Here is a 22761-nt window from a genome sequence, read left to right as displayed (position 1 = left end):
CAGCGCGAGAGTCCTGTTTCTCCAGAGCCGCTCGTCTCCCCACTCTGGGACTGATCCTATGGACAAGAGCCCAGGGCACTCGGAACTCAGGGAGCCTACCCCTAGGGTCCTTCCAGAGCTTGGCGACATTCAGGCCCCACCTCTCTAAGGCTTCTGGGCCAATTTCATTCATGGATTCATCCTCTCCCTCACCTAAGTTGTGTTTATTGACTTGTATTGGGCCCTATTCTAGGCACTGAAGATGTAATCGTGAAGAAGGTGGAAAAGGTTGCTGCCCTTGTAGAATTTAACATCCATCTGTCCAGAGACACAAGGCCTAAGGGAGAGACTCCTGCCAGCACAGGATTCAGAGACCCAAAGGGAAATGGGCTTGGTCCCCTCCAGCGCTGACTCAGGGGAAGTGTTTGCAGGGAAAGTGAACTCATCTTTCAAGCCTGGCGTAGACCGTGTTTTGTTACAACAAGAGGGGAGCACCCTCACCACGTGTGAATACCTGGCTGGGGAGCTGCCAGCCCAGGATGCTGACAGAGGCTATAATTACCAGTGTTTCCCTCTGTGTAATTAAAGGTGTTGTTACTGACCTGGTTAAGGAATCTTTTCAAAGGCTTTTTTGCCTTGACAACATCCCTTACAATGCAGCACACCCTTTCTTCCGAATCAGAGCCACCCCATGAAACACCCAGCTTGTTTACAGAGGGACTCAAGGTTGCAGTCTGGATCTGCTTTAAACAGAATTCATTTCAGCCTAAAAGTCAGAAGGGGTCCCTTTGAAGAAACTCCATTTCAGAACCTCCTTTTGCCCATAGGAGTACCAGAACATGATGTCTTTCTTCCATTCTTTTCTGACACACCCCGTCTACATCACAGTTTGACAGATCAAAAGAGGCACGGCCGCCAGAGACCCTGTGCCTCAGTGGATGGAAAGGCAAGTGCTCAGGCTCAGGGCGCTCCATGCAGCCCCTGACACTTGCCCTCCAGGAAGGGGCAGGGTGTGGCCTGTCTTCCTGGCTGGCCAGGTGCCCGAGCCCCTTGATGTGGAGGGCCAGGCATGGCGGTTTTCTCTGCTGGGCACCACTGCACTTCAGAAGCCCTGACATCTGAAGCCTTCCTGCTCTGTGCCTCCCTGGGAGGATGTGGGTGAGGGGACGAGAGCCCTGCCCACAATAGATCTTCTTTGCCAGCTGCGAAGAGAGGGAGCAGAGGAGGGGAGGCGGTCAGGTGCCTTAGTCCTCCTGCTTCCATTTGTCTGAAGAGCAGTGGTTGACCTTTAGGCTCAGAAGGGTGTCAGTGGTGCGGTCGAAGCTTCTTGTTCACTGAGATGGCAGCAGAAAAGTTCAGGGTGGGTACTATGACTTGCCCAACATCCTGCAGACAACTTGTGGCCGAGCCAGAACCATTGTTAATAACAATAACAAATAACACGACTGAGCTCTGTCTTCCACAAACTCTTCTAAATACCTCACATGCATTAATTTCACCTTCACAATAAAGCCATGCTATGAAGTAAGGTTTCTTGTTTTCCCCCATTTTAAAGATGGGGAAAACTGAGACAGGAGGACTTAAGGATAATAGTATAGAATCAGGGTTCAAATTGAGCCCGTACGACTCCAGAGCCCACACTTTTGGCCACGATAATCTCATTCCTGACCTGAGTTTCTTACAGGCCAGCCCTCTGGGTTTGTCATTTTCTCAGAAGTGTAAAGACTTTACCAGTTTGGAACAAAGCCAGCATCACCTCGCTCTCTAAGGGAATGCTTCACTTGGGGATTTTAATGTACATTGTCATCTCACTGGCATTTTCCATGGTCTCTGTTAGATCCACTAGTGTGATACTGGAGAGTTTGAAGTGCTTGTACCCTACACAAGAATATTTTCTTGAATGTTCCATCTAAGAGGATGTTTTGAAATTGCATGTGTGTGTGTGAAAGTGAAGCCAAGGGAAGTAAGAAGCTTTGATCACTGAGTTAGCACTTTCTAGCAAAGCAAATGTTCCTAAGTGAGCCACAGGCATCGATTTGAGTCTTGAAGAAGGACCGCCCCAGGTACAGGGACTGTTGAATGCAGCAGGGGACCTTCCACTGGAAGGCTCGCTCAGTGTCTGAACAAGGACTGGCCCCGGGCCCGGTCAGTCCTCCGATTCAACCTCTGTGGCTGGACTTGCTCTGGCTTCCCAGCCTCAGCTTCTGCAGTGAACAGGGGCCAAACCAAAATCATCTTTCTCTACAGACATTTTCCATGTTTCACCTTTTATCTTTGGCCAAGAGCCCCCGGCCAGATGGTCCGTGTCTGAACAGTGAGCGTATTTGCAGAGCTGGTCTGCATCTGCTCTCAGCCAATGGCCCTTTGCTCTGAGAGGGGGACCTGGAAAGACATTGAAATTGTCCCTGTTGGCTGGATCCCCGGGTGTGGGGTAAGGGCCTGAGGAGGCCATTGGGTTGAGTTTACCTTTTGGACCATCCTGTCCACATTTGAAAAACTAACCACAGGTTTGAGAGTCTTCACTTTGAAGAAATAGTCATAATATGAAAACTTATACACTGTCTTTTAAATTGGAATTTACTTCTGTTAGTGATTTGATGTGACCACCAGAGAAACTGACTAAGATTCTTATGACTCTCTGAATCTTGAGTTAGTTTGCCAGTGTGTATGTTTATTTTCACTTGGCTTTCTTTCTTTCTTTCTTTTTAAAAATTTTTTGGCCACACCTCACCACACGTGGGATCTTAGTTCCCCGGTCTTGCGTTGGAAGCACCGAGTCTTAACCACTGGACCACCAGGGAACTCCCCATTGGCTTTCTATTAATAAACAAACACCTTCCATACCATTTTCTTTTTTTTGTTTTGTTTTGTTTTACCACTTTGCATTACATTCACATGGGTTCTCACCTCAAGCAAAATTAAGGCCCCAAAATGTGTAGTAACTTGTTCACCTTTTTCTCTCATGAGATAAGTTTTATTTGCATAATCTCTGGACAGAAAAGCTATTTGAACAGGCCTTGAATGTTGCTGTTGATGACATTCGGTCATTAGTGCCCCCAAATGGGGAAATTCTGTCATCTTTTCTCCTCCCACTTGGGTTTGAGAAAGGAATGAAAATGTATCTAAACTCAGTAGCTAAGCCCCAGATAAAAGATCAAAACCTCGGGGTGCCATTCAGACTTTGGGCCCCTGAAAAAGCAGTCCCAGGGTATGTTATTTGCATTCCAGTGGTGTTTTTCCATGTGCAGTTGACTCTGAGAGCAACTCTGTGACTGAAGAGCTGGCACGATCAGATGACAGAGCAGGTGGAAGAATCCAGAAATAGGTCAAGGTCAGGCTTTCTCCTCCTGGCTGAATATTTAGCCAGTAGCACCTGTGACTCCCAGATGAGGGGTCATGTCAGCTGGCGATCATTTTTCAGGTAGGTGATGAGGTAGCACTGCCTTCTTGGGAAGCTGGTTAAGGATCACAGAAGCCCAGGGAGCTCCTCACACTGACATGAGTTGACCACTGTGTTCTGACCCCACAGGCCCCCACTCAGAGCCTCCAGCCTGCAATGCCAACTCCATCTCCTGCCCTTCAGCCTGCACTTGCAGTAATAACATCGTGGACTGTCGAGGGAAGGGCCTGACAGAGATTCCCACCAACTTGCCAGAGGGCATCGTTGAAATGTAAGTGCCTGCCTGCCATCATCTGTCCCTGGTGAGTTCACCTCGTGGTCTCGGCCAATCCCTGCAGACTGGCAGCATGTTGGGCTGTTAGAGCTGACTGTTGAAAACGCTCAGCCATCTCTTTGCCCTCCTCCCACGCTTTCCCAGGTATTACAGCTCAGGGGTCAAAAGCATAGACTCTCAAGCACAGTCAGCACGTGACAACCCGTAGACAAAATATGTCCACCACCTATTTTTGTAAATAAAGTTTTATTGGAACACAGCCACACCCATTCATTTACATATTACATATGGCTGTTCTTGTTGGGCATTATTGAGTAGCAATGACATAGAAACTTATGCCCCACGAAGCCTAATGTATCTTCCATCTGGTCCTTTACAGTAAAGATTCACCATTCCCTACCCTAGAGTCACTCTGTGATTATATCCTGATTCTACCATGCACTGGCTGTATAATTGTGGGCAAAATAATTGCTCTTTTTCATCTCCAGTTTTCTTATAGTAATGTGATAATTATAGTATTACTCAACAGGTCATGAAAAGTGAATGAAATACCACATGGAAAGCACTTAATAGAGCCCTTGACACAAGGGCAAGTCTTCCATAAAATGGTGGTGGTACAAAGTATATGAATAATGCACTAATTTTATAGTTACGTTATAGAGCAAGAGACTGAGCTTTTCATCATTCTGAATCAGATTATCGTCATCCAGATTAGGCCTTTAGGTAACAAGACAAGTTTGTGTGTGTCTGTGTGTGCACTGATCTCCAAAATTCCAAGAAAATTCATTTGTCCATGTAGCTCAATCTTGTCGACTCTTCTCTCATATGTTAAACAATGGCCAGTGTCTCATTCTGGATTAGAAGGTCAATGAACACTGACCTCAAGATCACTCCTTACATGACAATAACTGATAACATATTCACCTTTACTTTTAGATGGCTTTATTAAACATCAGTTAGATGGAACCCCTCTCACTGAAAGCATCATTAGAAAAAATCCCTCCAAATAAAAGATATGGTACACATTTCCCTCACCTCTCTGCTACACCTTGGCTCCCCCTACTCCCCCTCCTTCCCGCTCCTTCTCCTTTTCCCCTCTTCTGCCACCTGTTTCTCCTCTTACGTACACCCTTCTATTGCCAATGCACTCCAGTGGGTGACCAAGTCGACCCTTTCATTCATTCACGAATTCATTCAACAAACATCTTTTGTGAACCAACTGTGGTCCAATGGTAATTCTGTGATTAGGGAGCAGCAATGAACAAAATAGACCAAATTTCTGCCCTTATGGTGCTTGCATTGCCATAGAGAGAAGAGAGCAACGACCAGTAAACAAACCAAAGTAAGTCAGATAATATGGTAGAAGATGGGCGGTTCTGTGGAGAAAAGCAAAGAAGTAAGTGAGAAAAAGCAAGTGGCTATCTGGAGGAGAGTGTTGCACACAGAGAGGACAGTGTGTGCAAAGGCCTTGAGGTAGGGCTGTGCCAGGTATACCAGAAGGCCAGTGTGGCTGGAGTGGAGTAAACACAAAGGAGAGTGTTAGTGGTTGAGGTCAGAGGGGTCATGAGGGGCCAGATCATGGGGGCATTTTAGGGACTTTAGTTTCACCCACTGAGACGAGAAGAAACATCTAGCTTACAACACAGGGGCCTTAGTTTCTCTTTCTTCATCTGCTTTGCTAACTTTTCTCTGATTCCTTTTGAAACATTCTCACCCAGCCCCAGTGGACACAATCTGTGCCTCCACATCCTTCCTGAGGGCAGGAACATGTTAGCCAAGGGTGGTTTTGGCCTGACATCCATCCCTCCTGTGCCTTCCCCCACCTTGACTCAGTCTTCTTTCAGCAAGAACAACAGTGACTTCCCTTTGTGCTTCACTGGGATGTGCCTTCACTCCTCATGGTCCATTGCCCCAGCCTTGGAGAACCCTTCCTTCCACGGACCTCACTTAGACCTCACCACCTGTCCCTCTCGGCCCCTCCCAGCCTCTCTGCCTCTCTTGATCCATTCCTCTGCCCTCTTATATCCTTTTCTGCACCCGTGATCTTTCCACTTCCCTTGTCAGCCAGGTCTCCTTCTCCGCCTGGTCCTCCCTGTGCTCCTCATTACGGGAGCCCGCCCCTCGTCTTCCATCCAGGCCAGAGTAGGACTCTGATCCTCCAAAGGTGGATGTCAAGACAGAATTCCTGCCAATTCATGCCTCAGTTCAGATTCACATTGAACATTCTTGTCTCTGCACTGCCTCACTTCTTTCCCCTTCCATCTGCCGGGTTTTATCTTTTTTCTTTGGCAGCCACAGAGCTTCCCTTGGCCAGGTCTCAAACCATAGCATGATGGAAAAGGCCAGTCTAATGATCACGCTGCAACCATTGACCCCCACAGCAGCCCTGGTTCAGGAGCTCAGGCCCGCTCACCCTCCTTTCCTGCTCCATGTGCCTGCACTTCCAGCTCGGGCTCGACAGGCTCACAGATCAGGCACCTGAAGGAGAGAAATCACAGACATCCACATTGGAGGGGAAGCCCATGGAGGCCAGACCATACCTAGGCCACTGGGCTCACACCCGAACATTGAATTTTAAAAGGAACATGGACAGGCTAGACTAGTTATTTCTGAAAGCCTGTCTGATTATTACTGAGTTTTTCCTTAAATGAGGTAAATTAAAAATAACAAGAACAATGTGATATTTTTCCATTGAGCAAAAAGATTCCATTTAAAGAAGCATCTTTTATTTTAACATTCTAGACTTCCTTATTCCATTACCATTATTGTCAAAAATATTCTTCATTTTATAAAATGATGGGCACTCAAGGAAGAATATGTGTGTGTAATAGAAATGTGTTTAATTATATGTGTGATTATTACATAATTATAAATATATGTCTGTATATAAATAGTATGTATAATAGACACACAGAAATTGCCTTAATTGATTAAATAAGAGGTCTAAACGACCACAGTTCAGTTCAGTTCAGTCACTATGTCATGTCCAACTCTTCACGACCCCATGGACTGCAGCACACCAGGCTTTCCTGTCCTTCACCATCTCCCGGAGCTTGTTCAAACTCATGTCCATTGACGGTGATGCCATCCAACCATCTCATCCTCTGTCATCTCCTTCTCCTCCTGCCTTCAATCTTTCCCAGCATCAGGATCTTTTATAATGAGTCAGTTCTTCACATCACATGGCCAAAGTGTTGGGGCTTCAGCTTCAGCATCAGTCCTTCCAATGAATATTCAGAGTTGATATCATTTAGGATTGACTTGTTTGATCTCCTTGCTGTCCAAGAGACTCTCAACAGTCTTCTCCAACACCATAGTTCAAAAGCATCAGTTCTTTGGCACTCACTTTTTTTATGGTCCAACTCTCAGATCCATACATGACTACTGGAAAAACCATAGCTTTAACTAGATGGACCTTTGTTGGCAAAGTATTGGCTTTACTTTTTAATATGCTGTCTAGGTTGGTCATAGCTTTTCTTCCAAGGAGCAAGTGTCTTTTAATTTCATGGCTGCAGTCACCATCTGCAGTGATTTTGGAGCCCAAGAAAATAAAGTCTGTCAGTGTTTCCATTGTTTCCCCTTCTATTTGCCATGAAGTGATGGAACCAGATGCCATGATCTTCGTTTTTTGAATGTTGAGTTTTAAGCCAGCTTTTTCACTCTCCTCTTTCACTTTCATTAAGAGGCTCTTTAGTTCCTCTTTGCTTTCTGCCATTAGAGTGATGTCATCTGCATATCTGAGGTTACTGATATTTCTCCCAGCAATCTTGATTCCAGCTTGGGCTTCATCCAACCCAGCGTTTCTCATGATGTACTCTGCATATAACTTAAATAAGCAGGGTGACAGTATACAGCCTTGACGTACTCCCAATTTGGAACCAGTCTGTTGTTCCATGACCAGTTCTAACTGTTGCTTCTTGACCTCCTTACAGATTTCTCAAGGTTGTCTGGTTTTCTATCTCTTTAATAATTTTCCACAGTTTGTTGTGATCCACACAAAGGCTTTAGCGTAGTTAATGAAGGAGAAATAGATGTTTTTCTGGAACTCTCTTCCTTTTTCTATGAGCCAACGAATGTTGGCAATTTGATCTCTGGTTCCTCTGCCTTTTCTAAATCCACCTTGAACATCTGTAAGTTCTCAGTTCATGTACTGTTGAAGCCTAGGTTGGAGAATTTTGAGCATTACTTTGCTAGCATGAGAGATGAGTGCAATTGTGCGATAATTTGAACATTCTTTGGCATTGCCTTTCTTTGGGATTGGAATGAAAACTGACCTTTTCCAGTCCTGTGGCCACTGCTGAGTTTTCCAAATTTGCTGGCATATTGAGTGCAGCACTTTCATAGCATCATCTGTTAGGATTTCAAATAGCTCAACTGGAATTCCATCACCTCCACTAGCTTTGTTCGTAGTGATGCTTCCTAAGGCCCGCTTGACTTAGCACTGCAGGATATCTGGTTCTAGGTTAGTGATCACACCATTGTGGTTATCTGGGTCATTAAGATCTTTTTTGGATAGCTCTTCTGTGTTCTGGCCACCTCTTCTTAATATATTCTGCTTCTGTTAGGTCCATACCATTTCTGTCCTTTGTAAGCCCATCTTTGCATGAAATGTTCCTTTGGTATCTCTAATTTTCTTGAAGAGATCTCTAGTCCTTCCAATTCTATTGTTTTCCTCTGTTTCTTTGCATTGATCACTTAGGAAGGTTTTCTCATCTCTCCTTGCTATTCTTTGGAACTTTGCATTCAGATGGATGTATTTTTCCTTTTCTCCTTTGCCTTTAGCTTCTCTTCTTAACTGTTTGTAAGGCCTCCTCAAACAACCATTTTGTTTTTTTGCATTTTTTTTTCCTTGGGGATGGTTTTGATTACCACCTCCTATACAATGTTATGAACCTCCATCCATAATTCTTTTGGCACTCTATCAGATCTAATCCCTTGAATCTATCTTTACTCCCACTATATAATCATAAGGGATATGATTTAAGTCATAGCTGAATGGCCTAGTGGTTCTCCTCACTTTCTTCAATTTAATTCTGAATTTGGCAATAAGGAGTTTATGATCTGAGCCACAGTCAGCTCCCGGTCTTGTTTTTGCTGACCGTATAGAGCTTCTCCATCTTCGGCTGGCTAAAAAGGATATAAACAGCCTGATTTCTGTATTGACCATCTGGTGATGTCCATGTGTAGAATCGTCTCATGTCTGGTTGGAAGATCATGTTTGCTATGGCTGGTGTGTTCTTTTGGCAAAACTCTGTTAGTCTTTGCCTTGCTTGATTTTGTACTCTAAGGCCAAACTTGTCTGGTACTCCATGTATCTCTTGACTTCCTACTTTGCATTCCAGTCCCCTATGATGAAAAGGACATATTATTTTGGTGTTAGTTCTAGAAGGTCTTGTAGGTCATCATAGAATCGTTCAACTTCAGCTTCTTCAGCAATAGTGGTTGGGGCATAGGCTTGGATTACTGTGATATTGAATGGTTTGCCTTGGAAACGAACAGAGATCATTTTGACACTTTTGAGATTGCACCCAAGTACTGCATATTGGGTTGTTGTTGGGCTACTCCATTTCTTCTAAGGGATTCTTGCCCACAGTAGTAGATGTAATGGTCATCTGGATCAAATTCGCCCATGAAATCTAGAAACCTGGAAATGGCCAGCTTAGCTAGAGTACCTCTAAAAATAAGCAGCCAGAAACAACAAGCATGGTCTTAAGACTGTAGACTGTGGATTCAGACAGACCCACATTTTAGCTCTTCCCTGCCTTTTAACCATTGACAAATAACATTTCTGCATCTTGGTTTACTCAACTGAAAATGTAGAGGCTAATGGTACCTTCTTAATGGTTCATGTGAAAGTTAGATGAATATGTGCTATCAAATGCTTAGCACTGGGTCTGGCACATAAGATATACGTGTTAGCAGTGACTGGTATGATTTTGCTATGACTGCGGCTACTACTCCCACCACTTTTATCTTAGCCATGGTAAGAGGGGTTGGGAACCACATCACAGGAGCTGGAATTACCTGCATTAGATCCCTCCCTAAAGCTTGTTCAGTTCTTTGAAGATTATGGTAGAGAGAATAGGTTAAAAAACTAGGCTAGCCACTTGCATTATGAATTGAGGCTGGCAGTAGCTCATTTTCATGCAAATATATGCAGACATGAAAATAAGGCTGCCCCTGCTAACCCAGCACCCATGGCCCACCAGACAGATTGCCTGGAACTTCTCTTGTATGCTTTACTCTTTCTCCTCATGATAAAATGAAGCTGAAACATCAAAGCAGTTGAGGCAAGGCTCTCTGATTGGATACTGAGAGAACTTTGCAGAGGAAACCTGTTTGTTCCTTGAGGCAACAAAGCCTGTTGCTGGAGATCTGTGTGTTGACCTGTCTTTAGAGCAGTTAAAATTCATGTTCTTAATCAATGAGAGACCAGAAGATGGGAGAGGTCGAAAGGTGGGAAAGAAGGAGCAGAGAGTGGACATCATAACATGCACCCCAAGATGCACAGGAAGTGTCTGATTTATCATCCAAAGGCATCTGAATGTAACTTCTCCTCTTACCATCAAGAATTTCACCTCAGAACTTCCCTGGTGGTTCAGTGGCTAAGACTCTGTGCTCCCAGAGTAGGCAGCCTGGGTTCAATCCCTGGTCAGGGAACTAGATCCCACATGCTGCAACTGAGACCTTGGCATAGCCCAAAAAAAAAAAAAAAAAAAATTCCATCTTACATCCTTGGCCACTTGTATAACCCAGATATCTCCTTCTCCTTAGGGATAATTTGCACTACATCCAGTTCTCTGTTCCCTATCTGCCCAGTCTTGAGCTGGTCATGATGCTCTTAAACCTTGGGAAGGATCTGCACTCCCCAGCATTTGGGGGATGGAAGGGCTGTCTCTCATGCGGAGCAACCTGGCAGACTCTTTCCGGTTGTTTTTCAAAGCCAGAGCAGTTCACAGTGTGCGCTGGTCTCCCCACATAGCAAAGCCAATTCCTCTAAAAATAGCTTTCTTTCAGAGAACCCACAGCAAGACAGTTCACTGCAGATTTTCCTCGAAACTGAGCTCCCACCATCAGCACAGCTCTTGCTGCTCCCTGTCGTTTCTCTGAACCCGCTCCAGCCTCCAGCAGGGATGATTCTGGGAAGAGCGAGAGGCCCACACGGTCTTCTGTTCTGTGGTCCTCATTCCACCCTCCTAGGTCCTCAAGGCTTGAGAGGGACTCTCAGTACCTAGAGCTCCTTCTTCATCTCTGTCCCATCTCCTTCCATTTTTACTCTTTTACCCCACTTAGTGTCATTCCTGTCTCATGCCCTCAGCTCTAACAAATAAATTCAGCTTCTCAAGAAAGATTATTGTTGTTTAGTTGCTAAGTCATGTCCAGTTCTTTGCAACCCCATGGACTGTAGCCTGCCAGGCTCCTCTGTCCATGGGATTTTCCAGGCAAGAATGCTAGAATGGTTGCCATTTCCTTCTCTGGGAGATCTTTCCAACCCAGGGATCAAACCCATGTCTCCTGCATTTGCAGGCAGATTGTTTTACCACCAAGCCCGGAGAAAGGTTGTGGATGGACTTAGATGCCAACTCGTAAATCAGAGCATCTAGGGAGAAAGGTAGCCCCATTCTCCACCCGGCCTCACCTCAGCCCTATTGTCTATCCGCAGTGGAGAGATAAACAGTGGTTTATCTGCTTAACAAAGCAAGTGTGCGTCTACAACACTGGTCACCAGGGAGTTTTTTAGAGAAATTTTTAAAAAAGCAGCCAGCAGAACAAAAGGGTTAGAGGACTCTGGGCATCACCAACATCTTGGATTCTTAAAACGTTCTGAGGACACTGAGTTTCTGGGGGACTGCCATGTGGAAGGAGGGGGATGGGGTGGGTGGGGACAGGCGGAGTAAAGGGGAAGCCAATCAGGCAGCAGAATAATTAAGAACAGAGCCTTGAGATAAATAGCCCTGGGGTGTTTTTTATTTTATTTATTTACTTATTTATTTATATTGGATGTGCTGGGTCTTTGTTGCTTTTCAAGGACTTTCCCTAGTTGCAGCAAGCAGGTGCTAGCTCTCTAGTTGGGGTGTACAGGCTTTTCATTGTGGCGGCTTCTCTTGTTGCGGAGCATGGCCTTTAAGGAATGTGGGCTTCAGTAGCTGCAGCACATAGGCTTAGTAGTTGTGGCTAGAGGGCTCTAGAGTGAGGGATCAATATTTTCAGCACACAGGCTTAGTTGCTCCTTGGCATGTGGAATCTTCCCAGACCGGGGATTGAACCTGGACCCCCTGCATTGGCAGGCAGATTCTCAACCACTGGACCATGAGGGAAGTCCAGTCCTGGGGTTTGAATCTTGCTTCTGGCTCTTTGGGTACCTGTCTTAACAGCTTAGGGCTTCTCAAGTGGCTCAGTGGTAAAGAATCCACCTGCCAAAGCAAGAAGATGCAGGAGATGCAGGTTTAATTCCTGGGTTGGGAAGATCCCTGGAGGAGAAAATGGCAACCAGTATTCTTGCCTGGGAAATCCCGTGGACAGAGGAGCCTGAAGGGCTACAGTCCATGGGGTCACAGAAAGTCAGACACAACTGTGCGACTTAGCGCACACGCACGCTTAACAGCTCATGGTTCTCTCAGTTCCCATCTTTGCAAAGTGGGGCTCATCATCCCCACTAGAGATTCTCCATGAGGGTTAAATAGCATACTTGTGTGGGAAATTAGCACAATGTTTGAAAACTACTAAATGGAATCCGAAAGGGAAAAGCTGATTCTCGTGTCACATACGTGACGTGATGGAAGGCTTTAGTTTCAAGTTCTCTATTTTTTTCAGCATTGATGACAAAGGTTTCTCTGTTAGAGGAGTCTGAGAAAATGCATAATAATAAGGGCAGACCTGACCCTGTGTCGGCCCTCTGGTTTCTGTAGGGAATGCCAGGAACTCTGCACAGTTGGTTAGGAATGACTCATGCCACATATGCCCACGTGCTTCATCTTTGTTGTTATTTTTTAATATCTGTTTAATTTATTTGTTTATTTGGCTTCACTGGACCTTAGTTGTGACATGCAAGGTCTTTCATTGTGGCGCATGGGCTCACTGGTTGGGGCGTGCAGGCTTGGTTGCTCTGTGGCATGTGGGATCTTAGTTCCCCACCCGGGGGTAAAACCCGCATCTCCTGGCATTACAAGGCAGATTCTTAACCACTGGACCACCAGGGAAGTCCCATGTTGTTTCTACTTTAGTAATACGACTTGCTTTGTAGCACTGTTGAAGGAATACAACGAGCCAGTGTGCAGAGGACGGCGTGTGATGTACAGCAGGCCCTCAGTAGATGGTAGCTGTCCATCATCATCGCAGCCAATGCTCTAACCCAACTCCAAAACCTCTTTATCAGGTGACTTGCTGCCATGGCCCTGCTCTGGCTGTGTCCCTGCCAATCCCTCTGGCATCACGTTGACTTCTGTGTTGCTAGAAATGTATTGTGCTCAGCTGAGTGTTTGCAAATGACAGATCATTAAGGAAGCACCGAGGAACTAGGGCAAATCAATACAGCGCACAAATGGCTGAAATCCCCATCAGATGTTCCCATTGTTTCTGGTGCCGGAAGATGCTCAGATGTTTGATTTGTATGTTTGTTTTTATGCTAGTTCTATTAAATCAGTTTGCAGCCTGAAGAATGTTTGCCAAAGAAAGACACACGTGCCAGTTAAGAGAGACTGAAGACAGCCGCTGGCTTCAGACATCCCAAATGTGACAGTTTTTGCTGATGTTCATGCTTCTGTTTGTCCGTCACACTGAATTTTTGTCATGGGAGCATGGACCTTTGCATGCTTGTTCCAAGCTGTGTAAAACCCACCAGAGGGCACCTACTGTGTAGAGCCTGTGGCCGCGGGGCACACACACCCCCCAGAATTCCACCCTTGACCGAGGGGCCATTTTCCTGAGGATGAACAGGCAGTACTAAAGGAATGGCGATGCCTCGGCTGCAAATGGTATTCAGCAAACTTGGTGACCGAGAGTGCGGGCTTTCCAATTGGATGAACATGAGTCTGAGTCCCAGCTGTAGCTTTTCCTGGCTTTGTGAACTTGAACTAGTGACTTAAACTCTCTGAGCCTCAATGTTCTCATGTTTAAAGTGGGAACAGTGATAAGGAATAGGACCTGCCTCCAGGAGGTGTAAATATTTAGACCAACCTGTGCAAAGCTCTTAGCCCAATGCCTGACTTAACAAGTACAGGCTGATACATATTAGCTCTTATTGTTGTTATCATTCTCACCCTGGCTTTAACTTCACATATGAAGTACACTGACCAACTCTGGAGCCCCCTGAGGCAAGGCTAACCCACATCATGTCCTGGCCTTGGCACTCTATAAGGGGTTGGGTGTCCAGCTGGTACCCACAGCAGCGTAAGAGGCAGAGAGACTGCAGAGATAAAGACCAGAGTGTGCAAGGGTAAAGAGTACAGGATACACAGCAATGTCCCAGCCAGGGTTAACAGACTAAGATCGGAATTCTTTGTTCTTTGTTCAAAGTCACACCTTTGCACTCTGCATACATTTTATAAACACACACACACACACACACACACACATATATATATACACTTTTCCCAATCCAAGGATCCAGCCCAGGTCTCCTGCATTACAGTTGGATTCTTTACCATTTGATCCACCAGGGAAATCCCAAATACACACACACACACACACACACACACACATACATCTATATTCCACCTTCCCTCAACTTCTACAGCCTTTTTTTTTTTTTTACAAAATACGTACTTCAGAGGATACATGATGTCTCCAGATGACAACTGGGATCCTCACCCCTTAAACTTTTCTGGGACTTTGGGAAAGCTACCTTGGTCCCTGGGCCTCAGTTCCTCCATGTTTTCAGAGAAGGCAGAGCCTCCACTGGGTAGAAAAAGAAAGATGGCATCTCTGCCACTTAAGGCTCTGTCTCTCTGGATAGGCTATTGGGTCCCTGTAGGTTTTATTTTCCTCATCCACAAAATAGGACCAACACAGCTTTCCTCCACAGTGTAAGGACTCAAAGAGAGAAACAGACATAAGTCAACTCGATTCCATAAAGGACAGCTCTTCTTGTTATATTAGCAATAAAATCTGGCTTTGTGATGGGCCATCTTGGGTTCGTCTCTGTCACCACATTATTAAACTCCTGGGGACAGATATCACTATCACCTCCTACTCCCTGATGCACCCCTCCCTTAGCTCTGGCACCCCTCACTAAGGTGGACGTTATTTCTTACGCTCTGCGCGGGCAGCTGGCTGACCTGACTTGCATGTGCTCCTAGCCTCAGCCGGGAGCAGTGGGTCCTCTTGCAGGAGTGGAAGGGGTTGCCATCGTTACAGCGAGTGGTTCTCTCCAGAGGCATCCTCCAGCCCCCAGCCCCCTGCCAAAGTGGCAGGTGAATCCCAGGATTCCTGGAGAGCATTTGCCACCCGACTGGCCACCCCAGTGGTCCACAGAGCTGCTGCCTTGGCTGAGAAATTTCTAAACTCTGCTCAGCTGGAAAATGAGAATGTCCTTGGACCCTTTCAGTCAAGGCGGCCTGCCCAGATCTGCCGCCTCTGTGGGTGGCTGTATCCCGTAGCTCGCAACCTCTGCAACCTCGTGCCATGCTTTTTGGCTCACTGTGAGCCAACCAGGCCCCTGTCCAGCCATCCTGTGCCCACGAGCCCAACAGAGCACACCCCCACCCGCTCCAGCCCCACAAAGGCTCTCTTAATAGACTTTGGCAGTCTCATTTGTAGACTCGATTCATCCAGCAGCCAGGAATGATCTGTCCTGATGCTCTTCTCTCCTCTCACCCGCCCTTCCTCATTCTACCCCCCCACCCCTCACCCCCTTCCTTCCGCCTGGAGAGTGATTTGTCTGTGTTATGGGTAGGCCTGACAAACCATTCCACATTAGCAGCTAAGATGTTGTTTGAAATGGGAAAATTGCTGGCAAACTGCTCCATTAGTGGTTCCAGTAACAAATACTCTCTTTCCCCCAATGAAGATGAGATTGCAGGGGCACAAATTAATATGACTGTCTCCCCTTTTCTGCAGTGGGGATTACTCTTCAAGATGAATGGGTTCATCCCAGCCAGAAATGTGCTTCCTCTAGATGTAGCCTCCGAGGGAGCCAGCTCCTCCTGTCTCTTCCTTCTGCTTCCCCCAGCCCTCCCCTCCACACACACACATATCTTTTTGTGTGTCTTCCCAGCGAAGGGTTGGGGGCTCATCCATGCCAAATGAGGAGGTGATGAAAAGATCCGCACCTCGGAGAGATGGGAGATGGATGAGGAGGAGATGCTGAGTCCTCAGCCTGGACCAGGCCCTCATTCATCACCTCTAATAGAGGGCCCTGCCTCCTGCTCATGCCCGTTTCCCACCACACCTGTTCTTGGTGACGGGAAGTCATTTGAGAGATGAAAGAATAAAGAACGGAGAAGCATGCTCACTCCTCACGCTCCTTCTCTTCCAAGGAAGCTGTGGACCCTGAGCCTGCAGCTTCTCTTGTTCATTCTAGAGTAATAGAGGAGGAAGCATTTCAGCAAAGTCTGTAAGACAGTAAAGCCACAGACTGCAGGGGAATGGTCCATTCTGGGCCCCTGGGGCCCTCCAGATGTCAAGGATCCAGTTTGGGGAATGTCAGGCTGGGAGCTTAAAGACTGGTAGACTCCATCATATTAGAACAGCCAGTTAAAAACCCAGAAACAAATATTGAATCATTAGGTGTACACCTGAAATTAATATTAAGTTCTATGTCAATTATACCTCCAATAAGAAAAGAAAAGCCCAGAAATGAAGTCAGCCTTGGTCACGTCTGCCTGTGCAGCTTGCCAGCAGTAGACTACTTGAGGTTTTAACTGAATGGTGACTTGCTTCCAGGATAGACAGGCAATGCTACCTGTCCATCTCTCTCTGCTCATCCTTCTCTTTATCGCTTTGGCTTTTTCAGCCCTCTGGTTACTTCCTACAACCTTTCCTGAAGATGACAACTGCTTCCCAAAGACAGCTTGTCATCAGCAAGAACCAAATGTGCTCAAGAAGAAGTCATCTTTTCTAGCTTTCTCCCAGGGGAGTTAGACCCTGGGTTGGGCACCCCCAGACACCAGAACATGAGTCTCTGGCTTTTGACAGTGTTGACTGAGTCTCTCTTGTCCAAGAATGTGCGCCGTTGATGGGAGAAACGATCCTGTCCTCAAGGCCCCCGGCAACCACTTGTTGATTAATAAATGGTTGATCGACTCTTCTCTGCTCTGTTTCCCAGACGCCTGGAGCAGAACTCCATCAGATCCATCCCTGCTGGAGCGTTCACCCAGTACAAGAAACTGAAGCGCATGTGAGTCTCCCTGGCGAGAAAGGAGGCCGATCTTTTCAGTTCAGGGGGTCATAGGTATAGTGGGCAATCTCCTCAGATAAGGAGCTGCATGACCATGCTCTGGAGAGCTCAGTGTTAGACCTGGAATGTCTCCCAAGACTGGGAGGTGCGGCCTGAGTGTAGCCTTCAGATGGGAAGGTGTGTGGGTTCAGGCATCTCAGAGCTTAGGCATCTCCAGCTACAATGCGGTAAAATTATCTGGGTAGGAGGTGGGACTGTGTTGGCCTAAAGAAGGTCCCATCTCGCCGCTTTACTGCCCTCTGGCTTTGGGGATGTGGACCTCAAGTAGGCGCTTCAGTAGAGATGTGACAGTGACTCCGTATCATCCCACAGCACCATCACCAACACCCGTACCACCATGCACACATGCAGCTGGCAAATGCTTAGCAGGTGTCCACTGGGTGTAGAGAGCTGTGCTGGCATCTATGGGTAGAAGACAAACTAAGATGAAGTCTGCTCTGATGGTGCTTACACATTCGAGTGGGAGGGCAAATATCAGAAATTGATCAGTACTAGAAAGTATTGGGTTGGCCAAAAAGCTCGTTTGGGGTTTTCTGTACCATCTTATGGAATAAAATAAAAGAAGGGACGAGAGTCATGGAGAGGCCGTCCCCAGGAGGGTTGGCCCAAGAAACCCTCTGTGTGGGTGACCTGAAGGAAGGAAGGGAGGGCGTCTAGATGAGCTCTCAGGATGGCTTGCACAATAGTGAGGCAGAATGGAGTGAATGAAAAGGAAAGTGGCGGAGATTGTGCAGGAAAGGTAGGTAAGAGCCAGGTCCTATGGACCCTTTAGACCCATGGTCAGGACTTTCTAATCTTTCTAAGTAAGATAAGAAGGTTAGATCATCACCCTCAGCCGTGATGATCCGAATCATGGCCATTACCACCACATCCAGTATTACGCCATCACTACATCCTACCAGGACCTGGTGACACCAACGTGACTCACAGCCTCTGAGCCCCATTGCCCTCATCCCCACCATCGTGGCAACGTCATCAGCACCGCCCCTCCCCTTCACATGACTGCCATGAGCACTTCTCTGTGAGTCAGTCAGAGTGGGGCACTCTGAAGGGAGGCTAGTAGGACTCAGATACACCCGCAACCATTGCCATCATAGACATGAAGAACTGGGAGGGGGGCTCTCATCCCTTTTCCAAACTAAAAAATCATTTATGATAGCCCAGTAATCACGATGCCATTTTCATTGCGTTTGCTTCCTTCTCTGCCCTGACAAAGGAAGGAGAGAGAGCAGGTAGAAATAGGCATGGGCTTGGTTTTGTTCCCTTCCACTGCAGGCTGATTCATCAGTCTCCCTTGAGTAGGAGGGCCTACATTAAAGAGGTTAAGTGTCTGCTGGCTCCTTTTATGTTAAAAATAAATACCCCTGAGAAACAGTGGCATTGTCAGGCTTTACCCTCAGATATCAGGAAACCAACTTCCCATCTCCCTGGAAATCCAAACCAAACAAGATTTTCTCCTGGTACAGTTCCAGAAGTAGAAACCAACATAATGTGCCAGCCCTGAGCACATTCTCCTTCCTCCCACTAGGCAGCATTCCTGTTGGAGGGGCTGTATAAATATAGGCCTTAATATTTAAAATCTTAGGCCATTCATCTCCCGGTCTCCCTGCTTTTCCAGCTCATTTTCCATCCCCACCCTCCCAATTCATTTTTAAAGCCCAGCTTGATTATGCAGCCAGATAGTAATTTCACTGAAAAATGACAAATTCATTCACTGCCCCAACCTCTATCTCTTGCATGATTTAAGTGACTACTCTAATTTTTTGTGAAGTCCAGGTAATTTAGAACATGGCTATGTTTTACTGCCCTTTCTCCATCTGCTTAGAATTGCCACGATCTGTGCATTCAAAATTCATAAGACCTTCTCAGTTATGACCTGGGGAGTGAATTTCATTTTTGATCATTTTGATGCTATTGATATTTACTATGATGCTCTTTTTTTCCTTCCCAAGAGGATGGTGGTAGGAAAGAGAGAGCACTTAAAATTTTTTCTGACTAACGTCAGAAATCTAGACTGAAGTGCAAGGGCTTGGGAGATGTAGGGTCCCTGGTGAAAATAGATTTTAAAACACAAAGGGTGAATTCCTCCCAGGCGTATGTGACCAGTTTATCTCTACTATCTCACAGAAAGATGTTTTCCTTCAACAATGAATGAACCACATCCTCTTCTTATCTCCATTCCAATGACAAAAAAAAGCTTTCCTGATTGAATGTCTTTGTTCCTGAATAGAATGAATTTCAAGTGGTCAGCTTAGTGTAAAAAAAGTATTTCCAGGTAAAATCTAATATAAAGGTTGTGCTGTGGTTCACTCACTCAGTCGTGTCTGACTCTTTGTGACCCCACGGACTGCAGCATGCCAGGCTTCCCTATCCTTCACTATCTCCCAGAGTTTGCTCAAACTCACATCTGTTGAGTCAGTGATGTCATCAACCATCTCATCCTCTGTTGCCCCCTTCTCCTCCTGCCCTCGTCAGGAGAGGAAAAGACCCCAGCATCAGGGTTTTTTCCCAATGAGTTGGCTCTCGCCTCAGGTGGCCAAAGTATTGGAAGTTCAACTTCAGCATCAGTCCTTCCAGTGAATATTCAGGGTTGATTTCCTTAGGATTGACTGGTTGAATCTCCTTACTGTCCATGGGACTCTCAAGAGTCTGCTCCAGCACCACAGTTTGAAAGCATCAGTTCTCTGGTGCTCTGCCTTTTTTATGGTCCAACCCTCAATTCATACATGACTACTGGAAAAAACCATAGTTTTGACTATACAGACCTTTGTTGGCAAAATGATGTCTCTGTCTTTTAATATGCTGTCTGGGTTTGTCATAGCATTTCTTCCAAGGAGCAAGCATCTTTAACTTCATGGCTGTGCTCACCATCCACAGTGATTTTGGAGCCCAAGAAAATAAAGAGTAGGAGGGATTAGGGAGGATGCCAGCCTTACAGGGCTGGTTAAGCGGGAGCACTGACACTTGAAGGCCACACCTTCAAGATGTTGAGTTCTTTCCCTCCCATGCTCTTAGGCAGAGCAATATTCCACAAGTTCCACCAACTTCTAGTGTTTTAAGCTCATATTCCCCACTTGACCCTCATCAGCATTGGAAATTACCCTCTGTTCTGAACAGCTTGCAAAGGCCACTTCCTCTCCATCATCCAGGGGACTGGGGTAGGTTTGAGACTAACCATATTCTGAAATACTGATCTCAAGTACAACTCAGGGACCACCTGCCTTGGAATCACCTGGAGATTTGTTATGTATGCAGGTTTCTAACCCCAATTCCCCAGCTGGCCAAATCAGACTTTCTATGGGTGTGTTTAATTTTTTTTTTTAATCTTTTAGCCTCACTTCGTGGCATGTGGGATCTTAGTGCCCCAACCAGGGATCAAACCTGGGCTCCCTGCATTGGAAGCATGGAGTCTTAACCACTGAACCATCAGGGGAGCCCTTGTGGGTGCATTTTAATAAACTTCTAATGGGGTTTGAGAACCACTAGTCAAGGGTGACCCAGACACCAGGAATCAGCTCTGGGACCACCTGATGTGGACTGGGGGGATCAGGCATGGAGATAGGTGGGCACTCAACCTTCCTAGGCTGCCTTCCTGTCCAGGGCCACCACCTTCTGCACCCAACTCGATGAAATAGAAAGGAGACTGGAGATGCCAGTTCTGTGCCCAAATTGCTGTGTCTGATCACTTGTCACTCCTGGTCCTTTAACCCCCATGGCTGCTTATTTCCTTCCTACAGAATTAAGAACCACCACAGTCAGTTCCCAGCTAAACTATCACTTCTCCAATGTCTGCGTGCATGCATGCCTGGGCACTCAGTCATGTCCGACTCTTTGCGACCCTACAGACTCTAGCCCACCAGGGTCCTCTGTCCATGGAATTTTCCAGGCAAGAATACTGGAATGGGTTGCCATGCCCTCCTCCAGGGAATCTTCTGACCCAGGAATCAAACCAAAATTGCTTGCATCTCCTGCATTAGCCAGCAAGTTCTTTACCAGCTGAGCCACTGTGGGGGCGGGGGGAGCAATCCCACGTCTACTCCCCAGCATCTTCAAATCATGAGACATCTCACCTTGTCCTTAGAGAAAAATGCTTCCAGAAGTTTAGCTGTGAACCTAAAACTAATTTGCACTGACAAGGCTAAAGAGGGCTTCTCCACTGGTCACAGAATTTTCTCTCACATGGTAAAGGGCTCAGGACCTTGAAGGGACATCCCACTAGGAATGTCACCAAAAAAAAAAAAAAAATCACCAAACAAAACAGGCTTTCTCACTGGAATGATCTAAATACAGACTATGCACTTGCCTGAAGTGCCTTACTAGGCAGCCACGCTGAGGCCCAGCAAGATTAGGGTAATCTGGGGCATTTGCTTGTTAAGACCCTTATACAAAAAAAAAGAGCTCTGAAGAAAAGCCTGGTGTAAGCTGATGAGTTTGCGAGCACAATCTGTGGATTTGTTAGAGGCACTCTTGCCTGCTCAAGGGATAAGCCCACCAGCTGTGCCTAAGAAACGTTAACCTGAGAAGCAGCTTTCAACTCACAAGCCATGGAAACAGGGAGGAAGGGGAGCAGAGACCTAAGCACAAGTTGTCGGGCAGCCCTTCTGAAGGCTAGTTTCCCAAGTGGTGCTAGTGGTAAAGAACCCGCCTGCCAGTGCAGGAGACATAAGAGACAGGGGTTCAGTCCCTGGATCAGGAAGATCCCCTGGAGGAGGTAATAGGCAAACCGCTCCAGTATTCTTTGCCTGGAGAATCCTATGGACAGAGGAGCCTAGCAGGCTACAGTCCATAGGGTTGCAAAGAGTCAGACACAACTGAAGTGACGTAGCACACACATGCAGAAGGAGTAGAGAAACAGGCTCAAGGAATGCACTTAAGAGGCTAGGGGAGCCGGGCGTCTGACCTCACCAGAAGCAGTTGCTTAGACAAGCTTTCTTCTCAATATTCCCCTGTCTCCTCCTTGTTGACCCTCCAAGGTCCCCAACTTCCCCTCTTCTTCACAAAAGCAAAGACCCGTTGATTTATTTTGTTAAAGATGAGGCACCAGAGTTCATTGTAGCTGGAAATTGGAGCATCTCCACATCCAGGGACAGGAGCCCAGAGGCTGTCTCTGAGCTAATGACTCCTAAGAGACATCTCTGCACTCAGGGAAATGTCGTTAGTGAGAACTAGATGTGGGTGTTCAGAAGTCACTGGGGTGCTGCGAAGTGAGCAACCTCCCGATAGGGGAGATCCCAATGCCCCAAGGCTGGGTTAGCTGCCTTCTAACACACAGTATCCTTCTCACTCACATTGTTTCTGGTCTTCACCACCCTGGGCTTGCTTCCATCCAAGGAGCATTGCCAGTGGCATTCACATGTCTCAAAGTCACCGTGAGGCTCTCATGATGTCTTTATACCACACGGCTGAAGATGCACTGAACCAGACAGAGACTGCAGTCACTGCTCAAAACCTCCATTCAGGTCAGGGGGAGGCAAAATGACTCAGGACTTTATGGGAGAAAAATAAGCATTTGCCAAGACATTACACAGGAAGGTGAGGCTCACAGGAACCCTGGGCTATGTTTGGGCGAAGCTGGCTTTTGCTTCCTTTATGCTATAATTGCCTGGTTCTGCAACCTACGATAAGGCCCTCATCGACTGGGTGCCATTTCCCACCTGCAGAGCGAAGGCTGCCATGTGCATGGCCGTATGTCAAAGTCAAGGTGCCACGAGT

General features: G+C 46.5%; 1 protein-coding gene across 3 annotated transcripts in view; it reads left to right on the top strand.

Annotated features, from left to right (window-relative positions):
- SLIT3 (slit guidance ligand 3) overlaps window positions 1–22761 on the top strand; it is a 781214-nt gene that overhangs the window by 619128 nt on the left and 139325 nt on the right. For all 3 annotated transcript variants that reach the window (XM_055554942.1, XM_055554941.1, XM_055554944.1), the window contains exons 9-10: window positions 3509–3650; window positions 16918–16989. In XM_055554942.1, the coding sequence (XP_055410917.1) occupies window positions 3509–3650; window positions 16918–16989 (214 nt within the window). The remainder of the gene's footprint in view (window positions 1–3508; window positions 3651–16917; window positions 16990–22761) is intronic.

The sequence above is a fragment of the Bubalus kerabau genome, chromosome 18 (assembly GCF_029407905.1).
Source record: "Bubalus kerabau isolate K-KA32 ecotype Philippines breed swamp buffalo chromosome 18, PCC_UOA_SB_1v2, whole genome shotgun sequence".
NCBI lineage: Eukaryota > Metazoa > Chordata > Mammalia > Artiodactyla > Bovidae > Bubalus > Bubalus kerabau.
Note: the sequence above shows the minus strand (reverse complement) of the source record. Positions and strands in the feature narration are given on the sequence as shown.